The 25,734-nt window shown below is 36.0% G+C and overlaps 1 protein-coding gene across 1 annotated transcript in view; it reads right to left on the bottom strand.

Moving 5' to 3' along the window:
- Positions 1-10,184: 10,184 nt before the first annotated feature.
- The window catches only part of LOC136977598 (uncharacterized), a 33,565-nt gene continuing 18,015 nt past the window's right edge, over positions 10,185-25,734 (bottom strand). Inside the window, exons 3-4 of the mRNA XM_067273126.1 lie at positions 14,388-14,499; positions 10,185-14,138 (exon numbers count right to left, since the gene is read on the bottom strand). Coding sequence (XP_067129227.1) covers positions 10,460-14,138; positions 14,388-14,499 — 3,791 coding nt within the window. The 3' untranslated portion in view covers positions 10,185-10,459. The remainder of the gene's footprint in view (positions 14,139-14,387; positions 14,500-25,734) is intronic.

The following is a 25,734-nucleotide window of genomic DNA, read 5'->3' as shown; positions in this document are numbered from 1 at the left end:
AATAAATTATTCTGTTCATCCTGACATTTTTCATTAAGAAATCTATTAATAAAAAACTTGTACATTTCATTTTTAAATATACAATTCGTCCATTTCATTTTAACAATGATTGTACACTTGTCATTTTTAAAGGAGGACCTTGAACATTTCATTCATTTCATTATGAACGTGTACATTTCAGATTTTAATAACGAAGAAAGGCTCTCGTTAACAATGAACTCGTCTATTTCATGCCTATTGAAATAATGAAATGCACACTTGTATTATTACGTTTCCGAAATGTACACGTGTATTATTATTGTGGCTTTGAACTGCATATTTTAGTTATTAAAATTAATTGAAAAAATTCGTGATTTGTTTACACGATATTGTAAAGTATAATTGTGAAATTTATAATATTTGTGAAATAGAAGTGAAATTTATGTTGAAAGAGAAAGGAATTTCCGAGAAACAATTATCTGTAAGGATTTCCTTTATTCGAATAGTAGTAAATGAAGATTTTTGGGTAAATTATCTACGAATCGCAGCATTGATATAACGAAGAGATGGTCAGTTGCTGAGCTTGATTACATGTCAGAGAGGAAGTAAAGCAAAGCCTAACTGAAAATAGCACCAATCGATAATTCTGCTTCTACAACTCAACTACAGCTTTCCATAAATAGATTTCTATTTGCTACAACTGATTATTCCTTCCTCTATACGTTTTTAATCATTTATTATATATATATAGAGCGGTAGTATTCGCATTTATCTCTCGTTTCGTGGCGTAGAAAACACGTTCAACGTTCCTCTATAATTTAATTTGACATTTTATCTTAGTTTAAACTTTGTAAGTTTTAATTTAACCTATAAATTTTCGTATTTTCTTTTTTAACAATGAAATTATAAATTCGTCTTAAAAATAAAAAAAAATGCTACATTGTTGTTTCATTGTTTTTATTGTAAAAACAACGAAGTTGTATATTTGTCTTAATAATGAAGCTACAAATTTATGTCTGTAATTGTATTGCAACAATAAAACTAAATTTCATCTTAAATAAAATTGTTTATTTCATTGTAATAATGGGATTGAAAGTTTCACATTAATACTGAAATCGATTTATTTTAACAATTAATTTGTACATTTCTCTTAAATAATGAACAGGAGATAGTTAAAGACGTAGTGTTTACTCGCTTATTTTTATGATTTCTTATACAGAATATCTTATAATTTCATCCCAAAAAAACGAGAAACTCTTGCAAAATTGGCACCAGACAATCACAATTAGATCAAATTGACCTCATTTATCAATCAGACGGTTGGAATGTCCAAGTTTGGGTGATGAACGACTTCAGAACATTGGAATCCACCTCTTTAACCTATTTTCTACATTAGAAACTTCTAAGGTACTTAATCCTAATGAAATTCTGTCCGGGATGCCCTTTTTAATCTCTTAAAAAAGGCCGAGAAAAAGTAAACGAACGTAAAAAAAAAATTTCAAAAAAATTATTTTTCCAGAGAGTAATCTGAGATTTGGGGTTGATATTGTCAAATTTACGACCCTAGTAAATAAATTATGAATGTGATTTATGAAGCTCCGCAACGTCTCCTTCTATTGGAAGAAGCCACATCAATCGACTGACGTTCCGTTTGTTACGACACACGTACAGTACTATCGCCGACGTCAATGGGAGCACGTACTGTCGTCACAATTGTGTATCGGTGACGTCATCGTTATCGAAACGATGGCGGCGCATCAATCGAAACAGGCTACGTTATTAACAGAAGTATATCACTGCTGCGTGTTATACGTCATTAACTATATGGAGCATTATACCACTAACTCGGGTTATATATATTTACAAAAATAGACTTCGGTTATAAATATATACATTTTATTCGTGATATTAAGAAGAAAATAAAGGAGAGAAAAACGTTTCTAAAAATTCAATATCGAATTTTTTTTTTAATATATATATTTTTTTCAATATTTCAATTTTTCTACTCTGTCACATCGAATACGACTCCTAAACTTATATTTCGCTCCCTCCCTTCCAAATACACTTCAAAGTTTAGAATCTTATCGATTTTCTTTCTTATGTTTAGTCATTTAAAACTTTCTTTGTAAAAAATATTATTTTTTTCATACTTTGGAAACGATTTTTCTGTGATTTGATACGCCAATAGTTCTATAACACAGAGAGAAACTGCAGAAAAAAAATAATAAGGCCTTTTGAGTCGAGTAGATTTGTAATTTCGAAGGTATAAATCGAACAGAAAATAATATCCAGAGAGGATAAAGGGAGAGGAAACGGCAAATTGGAGGGCTAAACAGATGGAAATGCATAAAAGTGCAGGTAGAAAGAGCGAACGGATAGAGAAATCGGGATTAAGCTATGGAGTAGAGAGAGGAAGAGAAGATAAAATAGGAAATAATATAAGGGAATGTAGTAGCAGGAAATGAAAGGAAGAAGGTATATCGATAGGATAAGCAGAAAGAGAATAAGAATGGAAGAAACACAGATGTAACGATATGAGAGTTACAAAGCAGTAATGAATCGATAAACATGAAAAGGACAAATAAATACACAGAAAGGAGTAAGTAGAAAAGGTATACACAAGACGAAATATACAGAAACGAATATAAGAAGTTTAAGTAGAAAAGAACAAAGGATACACTACCAAGACATAATTATACAAAATGCTATTGTAAAAAAACAATACGGAGTTCAGAAAAACGCTTTTAAAAAGAAAAAAAAGAATAAAAATATGGCCAAGTAGAAACAGGGCGAAGATAAGAAAGACGAAATGGCATTTTGGGAAGAAGAATTGAGCAAAGAAAAGAAATGAGATCGAAAGGCAATGCTCTTCGATAAGACGATAAGACCACGTCCTTACAGCTAAAAAATAACCTTTTGTAGGATCTGTACAAGTAAAACGTAAACTGAAAATATATCAGATTTTGTACAATGAAAATAAAATCGAACTTCTGCTCGTTATATTTTTCTAAACCTCTTTGATTACGTCAAAAAGTTTTTAGTAACGAAAAAATTGGAATATCTCTATATATTAAAAGAAGAATACGAGAAAATATAAGATGAAGGCCATCTGTGGAAGAAAATATAAACGACTAAATATTTATAAAATTATCGCTAGATGGCACCATTTGATATAAACAATGTTTGTAGGTAAACTTATTACGTAATAAGTGTCCGAGTTCGAATTACTTTATTTAATTACATTCGATCGGAAATAATAAAGTAAATAGAGATGTTGAAGGACAGAGCCCAACGTATCCGAAATAAGCCAACCAAATAAATTTCTGAGGATTAGATTCGAACCCGGGTCTTTCAGAATGTTAAACGAATGGCCGAAATCATTAAATATCTTCAATATGATTAAAATAAATTATTTTGGTGAGATTTCATTCAATGTTTAACACAAAGCTAGACAATTTCAGGGACGGATCCAGGAATTCCATTTAAGAGTGCGCTTCAAATCAATAGTTTTACTATGGAAAACTCTTTTCTATTTAGAATTTTAGGAAATGTATACGCATCCTCCACACCCACCTGGGGTCGCTCCTGAATTTAGTCCTTAAGAACTTACGAAATGTAAGTTTTCAGTTGTGTTGAGTTCTTTCTTTTCAAGCGCAATAAGTTTATATGTGCCAATTAGATCACTTAGCAACCAATTTTTATGAAACACGTACCAACCACATTTGTTTGGCATTTCACCAAAACGCTCAGACACCCGCCCCCAGTGGCAGCGCCATGGCCAAGTTTGCAAGATACAAGTTTCATTTGTAAAGAAACTTGCCACCCTGTGCAGTCTCCAAATTCGAGCATAAAAACCATGCATCAATACTTTTCACGGTAGCATGTTGCATAATCTTTAAGCTAAAGTTTTAAACCATCAAGAAGCACTTTTGCCAAGTAAAATTTTCAGTTTTAGTGTTTTCTGCTTTTACGAATAATCTTAAGAAAAAATTAGATCGCAGTTTACCTTCCATGTGAAGCGTTGGCGACTTTCGTTGAAATAGCTGCATAATTTTCATGCAAATTGTCAGAGACTTTCAACAGTAATTGTTCATCGTTATGCGAATACTCATTGTCACGCAGAACCAACAATACTTTCTATCTATTTTCCCTCTAGAACAGTGATTTTCAACCGGTGTGCCGTGAAAATTTAATTATAGATTCAAGTGTGCTGTGAGATATAAAAAAATTGAAAAACACTGCTCTAGAAGAAGCACGCGATTGCATTATATACAGTTGACATAAAAATGGCCCGGCGAAATTAGTACGATTTTTTTTTTCTTTTCGAAGTCATAGCGTGATAATTTAGCCCTAGCTAAAAGTAGCATCGAAAATGATTACGAACAAACTAAGTATATAATGATCCTTATAGTTGTATTATACGAATCTCATAGATACATATATTTGAGATTACAATAAATACATGAAGCCAGTTATGTCGGATACGTAGTATATACGAGTACAGCTGGATTCACACTATCGGACACGTCACAGATCAGCCAAGACACGGCAAATTACGGAATATTCTCATTGTCGAACACGTAACGACACAACACAACGAAATAATTTGCCAGTTGCTTTTAGAGCTGTTATCTAAATACTGTACGTTCGGAAATTCTTCTACCAATGACTCGTCTATAATAGCCATGTTACCGCAGATAATTACCATGATGATTCATTCTTTCTAAGCACATGTGCCACGTGGAGTTTTCCGAGCTTCTTCACGTTTGTAAGATCTAAGAAAAGGCCAGCTTTCCATAGAAAGACCTGGGAAAGCATCTCCCTCGGCGGATCGCCCACGTAACCAAATAAACCAGACGTCATCTTTCCAAAAAATTATACGCCTTGAAACCTGACACGTAACAAAGCGATATTGTCACCAGTTGTATGGCAGCCAAATTTGCCAGTTTAGTTGGAAGCTGTATGAATGACACAACATTGACATTGTTGGATCCAGTTCAACACTTTTACGCCCTGCATTGTTTTCATTTGTTTTGGCACTCCTCGTCCTACCAGGTATTTGAGAGTTAAAAATTGTCCTAAACTTTTCAAATTTGATTCCTTTTTGGAAGACCCTTTATACATATACATATTACATACAGTGGCGGCTCGTGGTATCTAATATGGAATAACATATGCCTGGTTTTGATTGATTTTAAGTTATCAAAACATTACACGAAATAAAAACGATTTTATTAGTGTTCTCACCGCGCGCACTCTTGAGGTAGCCCCCATATTAGACGCCACAGATCGTATTCCTTTCTGTTAATAAGCACTGCCACAAGAATTTGCTGCCATTCACAGTTATAGAAACAAAAGGGTTTACAGAGTGAGCAGGCTTGAAAAAACATAACACGTAGTTATTCCCCGTTAAATATTTCGTAGGCCACACCTCGAGCCTTTGCGTCAGTCTGGCATAGTGGACAAGTTTCTTCAGTACCCTATCGCAAGCTCGTGATAGAGTACTAATTCTTCCAATACACACCTGCAGTTACTGTTTAATTTTAGGCTTCTTAATAATATGCCAGTTATTTTCAGTAGTGTTGCGGTCGGGACTATTACCTCGTCAGCTTGAGCATCTAATCTGGCCTTCTCGTAGGAATTACTATCGTAACAACTTGGTAGTTTAAGCGACAATAATGCTAATAAACCGTAGAGAAAGGACATCTTATGCTTGATGGAATCCACGATTGAAATTATTGTTAAATGCTACATGACATCGTTACGTACAACGCATTGTGTCGCGGTATTCTGTAAACATTTTCCCGTTACGTAATAAAAGGTTGGTGGTGCTGTTAACTCCTCGGGGAGCCGTTGGTGACAGTGACCTCGTTTCACTCTCCCCTTTTCAGCGCTGACCTTCCGTGAGTCAAGACAGTGTAACCTTTGTTACATAACCAGTTATGCCAGTCCAACCAGATTTTACTAATCTTCGATAAGTAACATAAGTCTAACAGGTTATGGACCCAGTTACGGCAACAACTAATTAAACGTAAGAAGAAAAAGAGATAATCTCTTCGTAGACTGCATTTCATATCAAATATACACACTCAAAACACCTTGTAAAGTACAGCCGTATTTATTATCAAATTCGAACGTTTTTGGTCATATTTAATGACCTTTATCAAGAACAAACGAAAATCGAATTCTGAGAGATTTGAATAGGATAGTAATTCCTACGAGAATTCAAATCTCTCAGAATTCGATTTTCGTTTGTTCTTGATAAAGGTCATTAAATATGACCGAAAACGTTCGAATTTGGTAATAAATACGGCTGCACTTACAAGGTGTTTTGAGTGTGTACATTTGAAAAAAAAAAGTAAATTCAAGAGATAAACTGAGAAACTATTCAAAAAGATAACTGGATATAAATTTATGTAAGAACATTCGGCGAGAACACAAAAGACTTTACAATGGCGAATAAAAGTTACGTTGCCATCACTAAATTAAACAACAACTATCACATTTGGAACTAGAAGATGGAACTACTGTTGATAAAATATGAGTTATGGGACGTAATACAAAAGGAAATATCAATCAATTGGAAATACCAAATCAAGGAAATGCCAACTGAATAAAAGTTAATGATGAAAAATGCCAAGTGGTCGAGTGATTGCAACAAATCAAAGAAAATACCCTCGGATCCTGACTCATTTTGGTTAACAAAGGACGGTAACGCGCGTCATGATAGGCTTCCTGATGGAAGACAGTCAACTGCCCAGTGCCGTAACTAGCCATTCCTGTGCCTTGTGCAAGAATTTGCAATAGGCCCCTTAATTAATTAGGTTTGGGAAAATAATAAAATAAATACATTCATTTTGGGCCCCCCTTCGAAGTGGGCCCTGTGCGGGTGCACCTGTTGCACCTGCCTAGTTACGGCACTGCAACTGCCATTAGTAAGAAAGGAAACTACAGCTAAAGGAACTTGGTAAGCCATAGGAAACACCATGTTAAGTCTACACTATTGTATAAAGTTTACCTATTAAAGAAAATATGCAATTTTAAAACTATAAGAAAACGGCGATATGGAGATACACTTCGCCAACATGGAGGAATTGGTTAATCGCCTTACGGCACTGGGAGAAACTCTAGCTGAGAAATTAAAGATAGCATTATTACTTAGTAGCTTGCCAGACAGCTATAACACTTTAATAACAGCACTATAGACTCGTCCAGAAGATTTAACTCAGGAGTTAGTACGTAATAAATTACTTGAGGAACACTTAAGAAGAAAGACCTTATCAAATGAAGAATATGAAGCATTTAAAGTGAGAACACACCTAGTAATTCAGAAAAGGAATTTGCTCAAAAGTTGTTATTTTTGCAAAAAACAAGGACATGTAAAGAAATAATGTAGGAAATATGCAACGCGGAAAGAAAAGCATCCAAATCAGATCAACAAAATTTATGCGGAAAGTGATGAACAACATCTGGAAAAGGAATCCTGTTTTAAGACAGGAACACAAAACGAGATTCATCACTGGTACGTAGTCTCGGAGCTTTGTCCCATATGTGTTGTGAGAAGTATTTATTCACAACCATTAATAGTAAACATAGAGAGAGAGTAATACTAACCAATGGTCAAGCCCTATACACTGAAGGTAAAGGCAATGTAATGATAACCTGCATGGATGAAAATAACGAACGACGTCGATTATATATGAAAGGCGTGCTATATGTACTGTACCTCACCTTAAAGGAAATTTAATCTCAGTCAGAAGTGGATTTGCCATACAATTTGAAGAGAACATTTACTCTATCCAGAAAAACGGAGCAACAGCAAACACATGTTTGTATGAGCTCGATAAATCTCATAAAGCGCTTACAGTAGTTAATGATACGAAGGAATGCATCCATTTATGGCATAGAAGATTAGGACATCGTGACATGAACTCCATAATTTCGATGCAGAATAAACAATTGGCTACAGGAATAAATATTCAGAAATGTCGCATATTCAAACCTTGTGTCATCGAGGCCAAGATGACTACTAAGAGTTTTCCAAAGAAATCAGAAACCAAAATGCAAATTATTAAAAATATATATATGGCTTGAAACAAGGAGCTAATGAATGGAATAAAAAATTCAATGGAAACATTGATATGTAAAGAATTTAGAAGTGTAGCCGATCCCTGTCTTTATACAAGAGGCCATAAAAGATGCTTGTATTTAGCAATTCATGTAGATAACGCAATAGCAATGGCCAAAGACGAACATACATTAACCGAATTTGAGACCGAAATGAAAGAAATATTTAAATCAAGAATTTAGGTGACTATTAGCGAGAAAAGTAACAAAACCTTAGGAAAGTGATTAAGTGGAAGTAAAAAGAATCTTTCGTTATCTGAATTCGACAAAAAAGAAGAAACTTAAATTAGGAAATATTGATGAAGAATTTACGAGTACGTAGCCTTGGCAGAAGCTACTCAAGAAACTGTATGGATGAAACGACTTCCAGAAGAAATAAATTACCGATTACAATACCTATCGAAATATTTAGGACAATGAAAGTTGTATTCGACTTTTAGAATCAGGAAAAGTACAACAGCGCACGAAACATATCGACAGAAAATACCATTTCTGTACGTGATTTAATTTAAAGAATTCGGGAGAAATTACCGTAATCTATTGTCCGAGTGAACGGATGAAGGCCGACTTGTTAACCAAGCCGCTAGACGCGAATAAGGTTAAAAATTTACTCGCCATATCGGACTGTATTAATGATCGTTGAGGGGTGTGCTGGAATCCACGATTGAAATTATTGTTAAATGCTATATGACATCATTACGTACAACGCATTGTGTCGCGGTATTCTGTATATATTTTTCCGTTACGTAATAAAAGGTTGGCGGCGTTGTTAACCCCTCGGTGACTGACCTTGTTTACTTCTCTTTTTCAGTGCTGACCTTCCGTGAGTCAAGACACTGTAATCTTCGTGTATTCTTTGTTACATAACCAGTTACACGAGTCCAAGCAGTTTTTACTAATATTCGACAGGTAACATCAAGTCTAACAATATTTTAGTCGCTATATTAGTGCGATGCCGTACTGCAGAGCCATCCTGAACGGTGCAGGATTTTGTCATGAAACTGTTCCTTGATTACTGGAATCAGCTTGGCAGGTAAGATAAAACATCCTGTACCCTATGCATCCATTTACAAATATAGTCTACCCGCACCGTTTGACTCACTGGGAACTTTACCATCTGGACATCACACTCACTCTTTACCTGTTGATCTAGCTCAATTTTTCCACGTTCAGGACTCGTTTGCAGCATCTGCACAATTGCTTATTGATGACAATACACATAGGACCTATATACTATTCCAAGAACCTAAACTTACAGCATTCAAAGCAACAATTGTGGACTTTTTAACTATCGAAAAATTTCCATTTTCTTATAAAATCGCACAGGGTTTTATACCATTGGATGATACAACCACCAAAAATATTAACACAGTAGACTCTGTCAGCCAATGAAAAGCATTCTCGTGTTTTATGACGTCACTGATTATACAATCTTTAGTTTCTTGCAGATCTGGAGCAAAATTCTTTAAAAACTCATTTTTATACGATTTTGAGTTATGCAATTTCCACGATCGCTACTGTACTGTACATTCTAATATAAAACACTGATGGCAGATTTAGATATATGTCTTGTTTATAAACCAGACTAAAGCACTTTTTAACCTGTTGCAGGGTTACGTTATTGTTTACTGCAGCCCTACTTTTATACCATTTTCATAGGAGAAAGAGGGTACCCAGAGTGGATGAATCTGGTTTGACAACTGCCAACTTGTATTGGAAGGACTACACTATATTATATTAACTTTTAAACATGTTATCGAGTTACCTAACGTTTTTTTTTAAATTAAGAAAAAATTCATTTTTATGTCCCTCAACTGAGGAGTAAGAGAACCGATAAATCTGCCATTGTAAAACATGGCGTTTACTACTGGTGCTTAAATGCGAGAAGTGAAATAATATCGAGCGTTGAGATCTAATTGTCAATAGCACGAATTGCATTTGAAGTTTAAAAGCATTAAAAATCACGTGGTTCCAAACTACATTAGAACCTGAATCCTTCAAGAAAATAGGAGAATCAATCAATCAATCCGGACAGATGATACAAATTAAAACAAAACAAAAGTATACCCGAGATAACATTCGTTATTAAAATGTATTTAATTCTTTTCAAATCACAGACATTCACAATAACAATAAATTTTTTGTAGTCCGAATATTTCGTGGTGAATAGTTTTAAAAGGTGGACACAAAAGAATGCCAAACGAAATGTCAATTTGTGCGCAGGCAACCAACACATACTGTATCTAGAAGAAAATGAAAGCATTTCTTCAGTACTGTACTTCATTCACAAACTGGTGGCATCGTTCAAAAGAAAGTCTTTATATACACAGATATGCTTTAAAAATCACACTTTTTACATGTAATTTACCAATGTGGAAATCTGAGGGATGTTGCCAGTGTTAGTGTTATCGGGCTTTGGCAAGAAACTTTTTCGAAAGAGTTTTCTCTTGTATCTCAGTGCCTCTAAGGCTTTACGTCTATCCTGAAGCAACCTCAAAACCTCTGCCATTTTGCTGACTTCGTTTCTAGGACTACCAACGGTAGCTGGAGATTTCATTATACGAGATTTTCTCTTTCTTGTCTCTTCTATTCTCTTGGTGTTTTCGTTTCTTACGTATTTGGAAGAAGACTGAACAACCGGTTTGTAATCGTCTAGAAGAAACAATTCTTCCAGAGGGACTTCTGCCAAATTAACCACACCGTCTTTCAGAAGATCCTTATTCATTCTGTCCAGCCACACAAAACAGGACTGGAGGAGGCTCGAGGCCACCTCGCCGTTTCTAAAAACGAATTTCTGTTGCACGGGTACAAATTTCTTTGGTCGTGGTTTCTTATCCAGGATGATCCCAGTTATCGTGTTGTTACAGTTGAATTCGGCCGTTTTCTTACGCGCTGGCTCGTTTTTGATGTCTTTCAAGGGTTTATGCCTCGAGTACATCGGTTGGAAAGGTTTCAGATATTTTAAATCTCCACCCTTTGTTAAGATAAAACTCCCAGTGCCTTCTAACAACACTACTTCCGGTTCCATCAATCTTAAAAGATTGTCGTCGTAATTTAAGATGTCATTGTCTGTAGAACTATCACTATCACTATCACTAGTTGAAGACTCAGTCTGATCACATTTGCATTCTTTTCTGGGCATTTTGCCAATTTTTTCCTTCACAGTTCCTGAAGACAAGGCATAGTTATGTTCCATAACTACAGACTGTAATGTATTTTTATTAAGAATATTTGTATTTGGTGTCAACTCGCTATTTGTTAAACTGTTGGCTTGAAAAAGAGGTATGGTCACTTTCCTGGCAGCAGGAATGCCGCAAACAGTCTGTGTGTCACCGACTGTTGAAAGCTTAGTCATTCTTCTGCCGCTGGCATCATTTTCTATCCTGGACAAATTAGATCCGTCGGATTTCAGCATGTTCATTAAAATACTTTTGGTCTTCGCTGTAGCAGTTGATTTCAGAGGAAGTGGATCTAAAGGAATCTTCGGAGTTACAATTTGAGTAGCTTCCTGTAAAGCAGAATTTGGAGTGACTTTTATGAATCCACTGGTGTTAGACATATTAGTGTTTAGAATACCTCGGGTAAAATTTCTACTAAATGCACTTTGACTTGACGTAGGCAAATTAATCATGGGAGTTGGTGAAACGTTCGAAGCATTCAACAAAGGAGCTTCTGAGATTGGCACGTAAATGACATTGGAAATTTTTGGAATAGAAGAAGCATTAGACACTGAAATGATAGGAAAATGTGTATGAGGGCATTTAATTTTGAAAACTTGTGGTTGAAGAGGCATATCATTATTATTTGAAACAGTGGACACGTTAGATTTTGCTGACATAACTATATTACTAAAATCTTGTTTAATTGTAGTAAGAGGAATACTTGTCACAACAGAATTATTAACTGCTGGTATTTGATCTGTGACAAATCCAAAGTTTGGATGGGATTCATTGGCTCCTAATAGAGTAAAATTCACATTTGGATTCACAGTTAGAACTTTGGGTACAGCATTTATTACATTCGTATTATTATTTTGTGGAGGTAATGTAGAAATTATAGGAACGTTTGATTTGGAGAGAGGAGGAAAATTCACTAACTTATTCTGTTCCACGGATGCTGGCACTTTTAAATGTTGTAATTCGTTAAATTTTTGAATATTTGAGAGATTTGTTGAGTTTACAGGTATTACTGGAAAATTAGTATTTTGTTTCTCCTGTATTGTATGAACACCCATGACTTTTAATTGATCTAAAGGTATCACAGGAAGTTGAATGTTCTGTGCTTCATTCAATGAATGAGTATTAATAAATCTTATTTGGTCTAAAGAAATAATTGGAGGTTTGAGGTTTTGTTCACTCACTGTTTGATTGTTTGTAAATTTTACACTTTCCAAAGGTACTGCTGGGGTCTTAATATTTGACTGTTCACTTAAAGAATGAACATTCAGAATTTTAATCTGATCTAAAGGTGCTGTAGAAAATTTAACATTTTGTTGCTCATTTAGTGTATTAACATTTGAAATTTTTAAAGATTCAAAGGATACCGTAGAGGGTTTCATGCTTATTTGCTCATTTATTGTGTGAACATTTGAAATCTTTATAGGTACCAGAGATGGTTTCACATTTTGCTGTTCATTTACAGTGTGAATATTTGTAATTTTTATGGGTTCAAAGGGTACCAAAGATGGTTTTGTATTTTGCTGCTCATTTAATGTGTGAACATTTGAAATTTTTATAGTTTCAAATGGTAGCACAGACAATTTCAAATCTTGCTGTTCATTTGTTGTATGAATATTTGAAGTTTTTATAGGATCTGAAGATACCATGAGAGATTTTGTATTTTGTTGTTCATTTAATGTTTGAACATTCAGAATTTTAATAAATTCTAATGGCACAACTGAAGATTTGATCATTTGTTGGTCACTCAATGTATGAACATTTGTAATTTTCATCTGCTCTAATGGTGTGGTTGAAGATTTCACATTATCTTCATTTACTGTTTGAATGTTAGTAATTTTAAATGCTTCTATTGGAATTACTGGTGGGTTGATGTTTTTTTGTTCATTTAGACTATGAACATCTGTAATTTTAATTTGTTCTAAAGGTACAGCTGGAGAATTGAGAGTCTCTTCTTCATTCAATGTATGAATGTTCTCAATTTTAATCTGTTTTAATAGTGAAAATGAAGATTTAGTGTTTTCATCTTCATTTAATGTATGGACATGTGTGATTTTAATATTGGTATCTTCATGTTCATTCACTGCTTGAACACTTATATTACCCTGTTTTGAACAATCTGTTGAATCTTTGGTATTCCGTTTTTTGTTTAATATATTACTTGTAGAATTAATTGAATTTAATGCTGCATTTAAAGCCTTGGTTTTAAGACTCTCTTTCAATGCATAAAAATTAGTAAGTTTAGTCTGTTTGAAAGAAGTTGGCAGACATTTGCTTTGTTTCTCGTGTATGTTTTGATTTATAATTTCTGTCTCTTTTTTATATGTTTCACTTTTATGATTTTCTTTTCCATGTAAGATATCAACATTTGAATGTCCCGCAGATAACGCAGATTCTTTCACGTCTTTGCAGCTTTGCTTCTCTTTCAACATGTAAGCATTTGAAAGTTTTCTCTCTTCTGACAATGAAAATGCATTATTTTGTTTTTCGTTTTGTGAGCGAACAGTTGCATGTTTATTTTGTATCAGTAAAGTTTTGTTGTTTTGTTGTTTGTTTAAAGCTTGAGTATTTACGGATTTAATTTCTTCCGAAACGGTCAATGAAGTTCTGAAGTTTCGTAATTCATTTAGTATACGAGAATCCATTAGATTTGTATATTCTAACGGTACTAATGGAATCTTAACATTGCACATTTTAGCTTGTAATATCGAAGTGGACAATGAAATTTCACTCTGTACCTTCTCTGACGAGGATTTGTCTGTTGGCTTATTTTCTGACACAGTTTTATCGTCATCATACGTCGTCACAGATTCTTCATCATTCTCTAATATTTGAATTTTCTGAAATTCTGGACACCTGTTAAAATAAATTTGTATTAATAATTATTATTTAATAATATTTTTGTTTGCAAATTTTAATATTAATATTTTATATATTGCTTTTATTTTCATTGTTAGATATATTTTTAAACAAATATTCTTCTGATATTCAGAAACTCTTTTAAATTCATAAATCAACTAAGAGTTTCTAACATTGTATATAATAAAAACATATTTATATTTATTTAATATTACAAAACCTAGAAATTCAAAATAAGTACAATACCCTTCAACTAAATGCCTCTTTTTTGCCTTTCGATCACTTGACTTTCTCATGGGAACACTTTGAATTGTCGTCTCGGGCTTTGACTTTCTTCTTAAACTTCGTTTCTGTAAACCTGAAAAATTTATTTGAAAACATTAATAAAAAGAAAATAATCACAAATGTTAATTAATTTCAGGATTTCAATTTTTTATTCATGCCAGATATTTCTAAAATTATAAAAAGTTTTTTAAATTTATGAAAGAATTGACATTAATTAATTAATTTAACATGAATGAAAACTAAAACAGCTTTATTTAAATTAACAAAAAAAGGGAACAACATTTGATATTTTTGTACTTCAAAGTTTCAATATCTTTATTTAAATCTACTGCATAATTTCAAAAAGTAAATAATAATGCCATGCTTTTCTTGTGTCATTTGTTTGGATTGATTGGACAGTTACTTCTGTTGTGTCAGGTTGATTTGTAATTGTGAGAAAGTTGTCTTTCTGTGTTGATGAAGTCTTTAAATGGGTTGTTGTTGAAGATGTCTCTTCAATGAATTTGACATCTTGACATAGTCACATTTTCTTGTCCATTAATGGCAATGCAATGTGCATTCAAGATTTCAGAGTAGTCTATGAAGCTATCGTCCAACTGAAACCGAATATTATCGGGCTAGAAATGGCTATAATAATTTATAAGACAATTTGGCACTAGAGTGAGGCGTTAGGCACCATCTCTTAATAAATTTAATAATTTAATTTAAATAATTTAGAAGTGCCTTGGGAGATGTTTACAGGACAAGGGCACTGGATGCGTCCCCAGCCAATGTTGTAATAACCGTCGATGGTTATAACATAAGCTTATATATACTGGAGGTCTGGGTAGAGTAATTGGCAACGCATATGCACGGTAAGCAAGAGTTGCGGGTTTGAGTCCTGCTCTGGGCCAATTCTTTTCTTCCAGTACTTCTAAATTATTTGAATTAAATTATTAAATTTATTAAGAGATGGTGCCTAACACCTAACTCTAGTGCCAAACTGTCTTATAAATTATTAATATTATAGTCATTTCTAGCCCGATAATATTCGGCTTTGGTTGGACGATAGCTTTAAAATATATCGGGTTTGATGATGATGTTTATTTATGTAGTCTATGAAAATGCAAGGTTGTGCTCATGAAACCTGCCTTTGTTTGGATTATTGTGAGCCACTTCCAAAGATGTGAAGTGGCTGGCATTAGGGATACCCTTTAAATAATTCATATGGAGTTTTGCCATCAATTCTTAAGGAAGGGAATCAGTTATGAAGATGGCCTCAGCCCAATAAAAGGTAGGGGTGTGTGCATGGATCATCATGCACCATGCCATCTCAACCAGCATTTGACTTTTGCACTTGGTGAGTCCATTCTGTTGTGGTGTCCTGGCAGTTGATGTTCAATGAGTGATTCCATGTTGCTTGAAAATGTTATTCATTGTCTTGCTACAATATTCACCTTTATTGTCACTTTGGATTGTTTTGATTCTTGAACCTATTTGATTTTCTAGATAGACTTTGATGTCTTTAAATGTGCTGAATAGTTCATGTTTGCTTTTTAGAAAATCTACTTTGTTCCATCAACTATAATTAACAAATATGATGAAGTAAAGTAATCTGCTAGGAGATTTCTTCCTCATGGGTTTGCATGTATCTGTATGGGCAATTTCAAGTGGATGACTTGGACACTGAATTGATTGAATTTCACTTTGTAGCCTTTGTCTGTATTTTGAAGATAGATAAGAGGTTCATGCAAAGCAATGGCACATGAAGTGTGTTCAGCAGGTTAAAGGATTTCCCCTTCTTACCTGTGTTCACACGAATTTGGGCAGTACCAACTGCTTCAATGGATATGATTTGGTCATTACAGAGATCCCAATTGGCATTAGGAATAGGTCATAAGTCCAAAAACTTTTCTCATTTGGAACACGTGTGCTCCAAACTTGTGGCTCCACTGTTGAGACATCAAGCATTGTTAGACATTCCAGTGGGAGAAGTACGTTCACTTATGAGGAGACTTTCCAGATCTTGGCTCTCTTTCCTCTTCTCTTTGCAATAGTAGCAAGGTTGAGGCCGAAGTTTTAAATGTGAAAACGTGTGCATCACACATTCAGCGCCACTTTCCTGTAAGCCTAGAAGTTTGACAATGGTGTTTGGAATGTTGAGCATGATTCCACTGACTTTCCAAATGCCATTGTCAAACTTCTAGGGTTACAGGAAATCAGCACTGAATGTCTGATGTACACATTTTTGCATTTAAAACTTCAGCCTGAACCTCGCTAGTCTTTTTCTTTGTGGACAGCCTTCTAGTAAAAAATGCACCACAGTTTTAATCCTTGTTCAGTATTCTCTATATAGTTTGATTTTTAGTACTTGTATTGATCATTTTGATGGAAGACAGTGAGAGCATTATTATTTTGTGATTTGCAAGAAGCTTGTCTTTCATATTCTTCTAAGATTTTGACTTTTAAGGTTCTGGAAGGTGTTGAAACTGTTGGGCAGACTGTATAATAATAACACAGACAGGAGTTCTTCATTTACCATTAATTCCTAAATTGGCAAGTTTGTCTGCAGTGTCTAAAATCTTTACAATGTGATCATGAAGGTCACCTTCATGCAGCTTGGAAGAATCAGCATTTTTATGAGAGAGGATTTCTTGGCTGGACTGTGGGATTGATAAATTGATCTGAGTTTTTTGGAAATCCTCAATGTTATACAATTCTTTGTGTTTCAGTTCAGACAGACTCAAAATTAATATTTTGATCTTGCCTTACAATCATTTTTTGTCCAGCTGTCATATTCTGGTTATTAGTGACTATGGTGATACATGGTAATAACCCACTGCTGTGTATTCCTACATACTGTCCCTTTCAAGTACTGCTTCAGTTTGAAGCACCAAATATCATAATTTTTATGGTGTAGCATATTCAACTTTGAATGAATTCATCCTTATTGAAACAATAAAATATGAGAGACAAAGAATGTGAACCCCATGGCTGATCAGTTTGAGATCGATTTTGCTGTGGTGATGGTACTTGGGCTTACAACCTTTTAAAATTTGGGTGTCATTATGGAGATGGAGAGATGGTGGACATTTATAATTGAGACAGCTTTTTTGATCTAAAAACTAACACTAAAACTAAAAATACATAGGTCAGAGGTCATATTGTGACATCCTCTACATTACACTGTCAACCTGCCAGTGTCCACATGCAGATGATGGGAACTTCTGCAACTCGGGAAGATCAAACTCCAATGAGAAGAGACTGGGCAGTGGCGTAGCGTAGTGAGGGTGGTAGGGGTGGCCCGCCCCGGGCGGCACTTTTAGGGGGCGGCAAAATTTCACAATAAATAATAATATCTTGATTGATTGATTTGTTGATTTTTGTGAAACCGTGTTGTATTATTCTTCGAAGTATCAAACACAAATTCGTGTTAATAACAACCACTTGGCTTTTTTCCACCTTTATTTAGTTGATTACACTGGTTGAGGTACGCAAATGTTCTTTTCCTTTCTGTTCTTTCTGGTGGTATTCGCCGTTTCTATAACAATGGCTATTGTTGATTTAGACCATTGTTATAGAAACGGCGAATACCACCAGAAAGAACAGAAAGGAAAAGAACATTTGCGTACCTCAACCAGTGTAATCAACTAAATAAAGGTGGAAAAAAGCCAAGTGGTTGTTATTAACACGAATTTGTGTTTGATACTTCTAATAATATCTTGTAAAAATACCTAAATAAGAGGGCGGCAAAATTTTCCTCCGCCCTGGGCGGCTGACACCCATGTTATGCCACTGAGACTGGGATGGCTGATCAAACTAAAAACCAGAAATCACAGTAGACTTGAAAAAATAAATGTGTCATGTGTCAGTTTCATGAAATAGCTATAAATGAAGAAAGCAACAAACAAGTCAGCATCACCCATCATTTTTCTGGCATTGCTGAAGTTCCCTTATATCAGGCTCTGCATGGCCCCAAAGCTAATGAATGGAAGGCAGCTTCCAAAGAGGAAATTAGCTTGTTACTCAAAAATGATTCAATGATAAACTACCTAATAGAGTCAGCTGCAACCTTGTCCTGCAAAACAATTTAACCCTGACGCAACACTGGAGCAACACAAGGCAAGCTTAGTTGCATACGGCTACACCCAAAATGGGGACCTAAACTACAAAGAAACATTTGCCATCAATTAGCTCCATTTGAACAGTTATGGCACTTGCAGCTGTACTTGATCTCGAGGCCCATTGACTCAACATCACAACAGTATTCTTGAATGGTAACATCCAAGAAAATATTTTTATGGAAATTCCAAGCTGATTAACTGAAACACTAGAAAATATTATCAACGACAACTCCAAACTCCAAGTGACTCAACAGTGAGCTACTGAATAATCAAAACAGCTCCAATGTGGAAAACCCAAAGTATGCACATTAAAGAGAGTGAGGGCATGAACATCTAAAGACATCACCAGAGGGTCTTGCGTAGTGGCGACGTCAGTGACAGTGAAGAAATCCTGGAGGTGACTCATGAGGTCAGACATATTACAATTGAGATCCAACCACTTCGACCAAACAAAGACTATAGTGCCTGACGACCATAGCCTACATTGGTGACCCGAACATTTGAAACTTTTGAACATTTAATTCCTATTGAAATTCAGAAATTTCACTCGAGATATTAGCAACATTTGACCAGGTACATGATGAAAATGAGCAAACCTGTTGTCAACCATGTGGCAGTTAAGCCTCTGCCATTTTGGACCAAAAACCTGACTCTATGGTTTGCCCAGCTAGAGAGTCAATTTATCTTTGCTAATGTATCTCATGACGAAACTAAATATAGCTACATGGTTGCGAGTTTATCGGAGCACATGGCTACTGAAGTGCAGGATATATTAGCTGCAAAACACCAACAAGTACAAAGCGATAAAACTGACACTGATCAACCGCATGTCCCAGTCTGAAACTCAATGTCTCGAAAAGCTCTTATGTACAGAAGAGCTCGGCAACTGCACGCCATCGCAGTTTCTCAGATGCTTGAGAACACTTGTGGGTTTACAGTTATGGATGATTTACTCAAAAGTATTTAGTTATCCCGTTTTCCCGCAGATATGCAGAAGCTCGAATCCCTTGCTAAGATTGCTGATCATCTTAGCGAACTATACCCTCCAACACCAAACATGTCTGCCACATTTACGACCTGTGCTACAAGAAACCCCAAGATCACTGTGCTCGAAACGCAAATCATAGAGTTCTCAACACAAATCTCCGAGATGTCGGGACGATATGGCCATTTCCCAACTTACCGCCGTCATCCAAGCCGTGGCAGATTCAGTCGACACTCTCTGCCTACCGCCTCTCCTAACAGTATCTGCTGGTACCATACAAAATTTGGCACAAATGCCCGATGATGCCAACCACCTTGTTCGCTGGGAAATGAAAACAGGAGTCAGTAGAGATGGTGACTAATTCTGAAAATCCAAACCGTTGCCTATTCATCACTAACCATACATCCAAAGTGGCATTCCTGACTGACACTAGTGCCGACGTCTCTGTCTATCCAGCTTCACACTTTCCAAGGTGCTATGTAGAAGATTACCAACTCTTCGCAGTGAATGGAATGGCAATCAAAACATACGGCCATGTGACAATCACACCCGATTTTTCTCTTCGACGGAATTTCATATGACGATTCATTGTCGCAGACGTTGCACAACTGTTAATAGGAGTTGACTTTTTATCCCATTATGGACTTCTTCCAGACCTTTGCAACAAATGTCTCATCAACTCAACCATGAAACTGGTAAGCCATGGGCATATTTGCAGCATCACTACATTGTCTGTCTGGACTATTGCTGGGCGACTCGCCATACCACTGACTACTGAGTGACTTTCCCGAAACAACACGTCCATCTTCAACCATCACACCCATCTGACATTCCACGGTCCATCACATCATCACAACACCTGGACAGCCAGTACACTGCAAACCCTGGCGACTTGCACCAGATAAGTACATACTGGCTAAGTGTAAATTTGAGTTCATGCTCTCTCAAGGAATTTGCCAACCTAGCTACCATCAGCTAGTCATCGCAATTACACCTCGTTCTGAAGAAGGACAACCAATGGTGACCTGCGGTGACTACTGTTTACTTAATGCACGAACTGTTCCTGACTATTATGCTGTTCTTCACATAGAGGATTTCTCATCTACTCTCCACGGTTGTCATTGTTTCTCAACCATTGACCTAGTCCGTGCTTTTCACCATATTCCTATAGCCCCAGAGGATATACCTAAGATGGTCGTCACCACACTGTTTGGACTATATGAGTTCAACTTATGTCTTTTGGTTTGTGCAATGCCGCACAAACATTGCAACGCTTCATGAACGAAGTTACCTGTGATGTCAATTTTTTGCTAAGTATTTATTGATGACATGCTCATAGTGTCCCGAGATGAAGCCGAATATCTACAGCACTTATGCAAATTGTTTACCAAAGTTTGCAAATGCAGACTTCGTGACTATGGAGTCATAATCAATACATCAAAGTGCATATTTGGCAAACACGAAGTGCAATTCATTGGGTATCTAGTCAACTCAAAAGGAATTCGTCCACTATCACAAAACATCAAGGCAATTACCGAAGCCAACTACCGTCTGCGATTTACGACGATTTTTGGGACTGGTTAATTTTTATTGCCATTTTGTATGCAACACAGCCCACATCACCATAGAACTTAAAAAACTCCTACAGGACAACCTGGGTCCAAAAGATCAGCTTGAGTGAACCCCTGATGCCAACAGTGCCTTCCACAACATAAAAAACGCTGTTGCTAGTGCCACACTCTTGGCCCACCCATCACAAAACATACCTCTATCCTTATTGGTAGATGTGTCATCCACCACTGCGTGAACATCCTTACAACAGATGATCAATGGACACTGGCATCTATTAGCATTGTTCAGTTAGAAACTTTCAGAATCACTAGAAATGTGGTCCACATATGTATGACCTTGAGTCGTATGCTGCTTATACTGCTATCATGAAGTTCAAATACATGCTGAAGGAAGGAAGGCAATTTATCCTATTCACTGGCCATAAACCACTAACTTTCACCCTAAAGGAAAAAACCCGAAAAAGCATCACCCCAACAATTTCGCCACTTAGATTTTATAGCACAATTCACCATAGACATCCATCATGTCAAGGGAGCCAGCAACATCCCTGCAGATGCCTTGTCTCATCTAGAGTCTATCACGCAGGTGATCAACTTCCTGGCACTTGGCTCTGCCCACCAAGAATCTGACAACGAACCAGGAATGACAATTTGAGTCCACTGTTTAAAGCACCGACAGTGCTGACAGGGATGTCAAGGATCCACACCACTGCCTTTCATCCAGCTGCCAACTAAATAATTGCAATTCCACTGGCAACTCAAGGCAGCAATCAAGTGTCACGCTTCCAATCGCTGGACAAACGACCTGCCCATCGTACTTTTGGGAATCTGAACCGTCTACAAAGACGACATTGATGCAACCGCAGCTGAGCTACAGGCAAACATTGCACTTGTCTGGAGAATTTTTTGTAACCACCAACAACAGTATGATAGAAACGTCGAATTTCATCTCTGATCTCCAGTGCAGAATGTGATGATTACATCCTGTTTCATCGTGCAATCACAGCACTCACCAAATGTTTGTATTCCGAGATCTGCAGACCTGTTTGCACATCTCTGTACACCATGATACCATACGTAGACATCTGCACTCCCCATACGACAGACCATTCAGAATACTTCAACGCTCTAGCAAGACATTCAGGATAAACATTAATGGCAACGAAACAACTAACATTAAACAAATAAATTAAAATAAGTTAAACAAAACAACTGTCACCATTGACCAGCTGAAGCCAGCTTTTGTCACTGACCCTATAACATGCATTCTAACCAACACGAAAAAGGAGACCTCATGAAGAACAAGCTCTGAGGCAACCAAACCACCAGTCAAAACCCGATTTGAACGATGGGTACATTTCAACATGAGGTATCGTTAGCACTCGTAGGGGAATACTGCGGGCGCGAACATCTACAGACACCACCAGAAAGTCTTGCATAATGTGACCAGACGTCCCGTTTTGAACGGGACTGTCCCTTTTTAGAGTTACGAGTCCCGGTGTCCCCGAAATGAACTCTGGGACGCAAAATTGTCCCGTTTTCTGAAACCGCGCAAAAATTTGAGTAGTCGAGCCGGCCGGACGCGATCGGTGTGCGAGAGCAAACCGCGTCATCGGTTGACGCGACGATAGCCGAGAGTGACGAAGACGTCATCGCTCGCGCTTTGTTGACTAATTGTTTGGCAGATTTTTCGTTCGCCCACTTCTCGATATTTGTTTTGTTGTTGTTTGATGCTCATGTACCTAGTAAATAACTTATGATTCCAAAACAAAAGAATTTAAGTTAAAATGCCGAAACGCAAGTGTACGTTCAATGTTAACTTACAAGCAAAATATCCGTTTATCAAGCAAATAAATACTCCCTCAGATGTCAGATGTGAAAAGTGTACAGAATTTAGCGTTTCCCATGGTGGTGCCAGTGATATTGAACAGCATTTAAAGTCTGAAAAACATAAAAATGCCGATCGTACCGCCGCTTCGAGTTCTTCGATGTTAACCTTTTTCAAGAAATAGGACGCACCAACTTTAAAGGATTTGGATATCGCCGCAGCAGAAGGCGTCTGGGCTTATCATACGATACAAGAAAACCACAGTTTTCGCTCTAATGATTGTGCGTCGAAATTAATTCAATCATGTTTTGATCCCAAATTTACATGCGCGCGTACGAAATCAGAAGCTATTGTAGTAAATGTTTTGATGCCTACAGCAATGAAAGAATTAAAAGATGATCTTGATAAGTCCAATTGTATTACAATACTAAACGACGCTTCAAACCACGGTAACAAGAAAATATACCCTATTCTAGTGCGCTTTTTTCAACCTTACGTAGGTGTGCAAGTAAAAATTTTAGATCTCCAAGACCAACCAGGTGAGACTTCTGACATCATTGTCGATTATTTAAACCAAGTGTTGACAGATAATAATTTGACAGCAAAAGTTGTGGCATTTTGCGGAGACAATGCCAGCGTCAATTTCGGAGGTGCGGCTAGGCGAGGAACTAACAATGTGTTAACGAAATTGCAATCATCACTGAAAAAGCCATTGATAGGTATTGGATGTGGAGCCCATGTAATTCACAATGCAATAAAATCTGCTGCAGACAGGCTACCCTTAGATTACGAAAGCATTATTGTGAAGATATATTCATTTTTTTATGTTTACACGATTCGAGTTGAAGCTCTAAAGGAGTTTTGCGCCGAAACTGAAACGGAATATCAACAAATGCTTGGCTATAGCAAAACTAGATGGCTTGCTCTTATGCCTGCCTTGGAAAGGGTTTTAAAAATGTATCAGCCATTAAAAAACTACTTTTTGAGTATTGAAAAATGTCCCCTGTTACTAAAAAACTTTTTTGAAGATCCCACATCCGAATTGTGGCTTTATTTTTTACACGCTCTGTCAGCAAGTTTTCATCAAGCTGAATTGAAACTGGAAGGTCAGACTGTATCGGCAATTGAAGCTGCAAAAGAAATCAATCAACTAAAAGACAATTTGACTCAGAAACAGACCAATCAGTTTCTTCCATTTATGGTCCATCAATTAATGGTAAAATCGAAAGATAATGTTACTGACATAGATGAAGAGTTTGTGAAAAGGGCGGCTACAGAATTTTATCAAACAAGCCATGAATATCTGGAGCAGTGGACTTGCTTTCTTACCAAAGAAATGGAAATATTTTATTGGGCAGATTTAAAAAAGGTCCCCGCATGGGAAGACGTTCAAAAATCTCTGGATGTATTAATTGAAAAGGAATATATTGACTGTAATAAAGATGCAGAAGTTTTTGACGAATTTTCGTTAATTTGTAACTACATTACATCGCAGAAAGTAACCGAATGGAATAATCTAAATGTTTCCACGGAAACTCGTTGGGTGGAAGTATTCAAACACTTTCAAGCCAACAATCTTCAGCATGAAAACTTTTCTATTTTAATTGAATATATTTTATGTTTGCCTGCTACAAATGCTCCAGTAGAAAGAGTATTTTCTATGATGAACAAATTGTGGCCATCTGAGAAGACCCAGTTACAAATTTCAGTTCTAAAGGCGATGTTGATAATTAAGGTGAATATAAAAAAAAACGCGCCAAGAGTTTCATTCTTACTTAAAATCATCACCAGCTATATTAAAGCAAATTTGTTCCTCTGATAAATATAAATATAACTAAACGTTTCGAGTATATATATTTTTTAATTCGTAACTTTTAAGCTAACTGACTTTTTCTGAATAAATAACTTTAAAAAAGTGTTTTTTTTATTGACTACCTGTTAATTAACCTAAATAAACCAATGTCCCGTTTTGAGTCAAAAAATAAATGGTCACGTTAGTCTTGCACCAGTGACATTGAAGAAATCCTGTCTTTTTCCTCAGATATATTACAATCGAGATCCAACGTACTCAGACAAGGTCAGACGTATTACAATCAAGATCCAACTGCTTCAACCAACCAAAGACTATAGTGCCAAAGCCTACAAGAGCAATCTATAGGCCTATCAGTAGCCAAGTGGCCTTAGATGTTTTGGTGTAAGTTTTAAACCAAAAAAGTTATTTTATTTAATTATTTATGTTTTTTAAAAAAACAGGAATACATATGGAATTATTTGATTAATACTGATTTTGAATATGCTCGGAATTAGGAATGTGTTTAAAACCCAGAATTTGTAAGAATATTATTGTTTTATTGTCTGGAATTTTATATTTATTTATGATTGTAACAAAATTTATTTTAATTGTAAAAATGTCAGTAAAGTTCAAACACCAAATCGGGTTGACAACTCACAAATGTTTATATTGACAAAACAAAAATACAGAAAATAAATACACAGTAACACACGATGACACCAAATAAAACAACGTTTACAGACTAGATTTCCATGTAAGCACCAAATCAAAGTTATAACCGACAATAATTCTGTAACAGGTCTGTTGAAAGGGCACCTTGCGACTTCCGCTCACAAACGTAACAATCATAGAATCCTAGAGTCCTAACAACAGCAAGTACATTACAGTCCAACCCGAGTCCACTCTTTACGGTATTCAAAACAAGAGCCTTCGCCTTCAGCTTTCAAAAGGGAACCTTTTTTCCACCGAAAGTTGCTCCTTTTATATCGGTTGGAGTCCATGGCCGTCCTCCAATCAGCACTACAAAGT

This window comes from Centruroides vittatus, unplaced genomic scaffold (assembly GCF_030686945.1).
Source record: "Centruroides vittatus isolate TY-2023 unplaced genomic scaffold, ASM3068694v2 contig_461, whole genome shotgun sequence".
In the NCBI taxonomy this organism is placed as follows: Eukaryota; Metazoa; Arthropoda; class Arachnida; order Scorpiones; family Buthidae; genus Centruroides; species Centruroides vittatus.
This window is presented reverse-complemented; position numbering and strand designations above follow the sequence as displayed.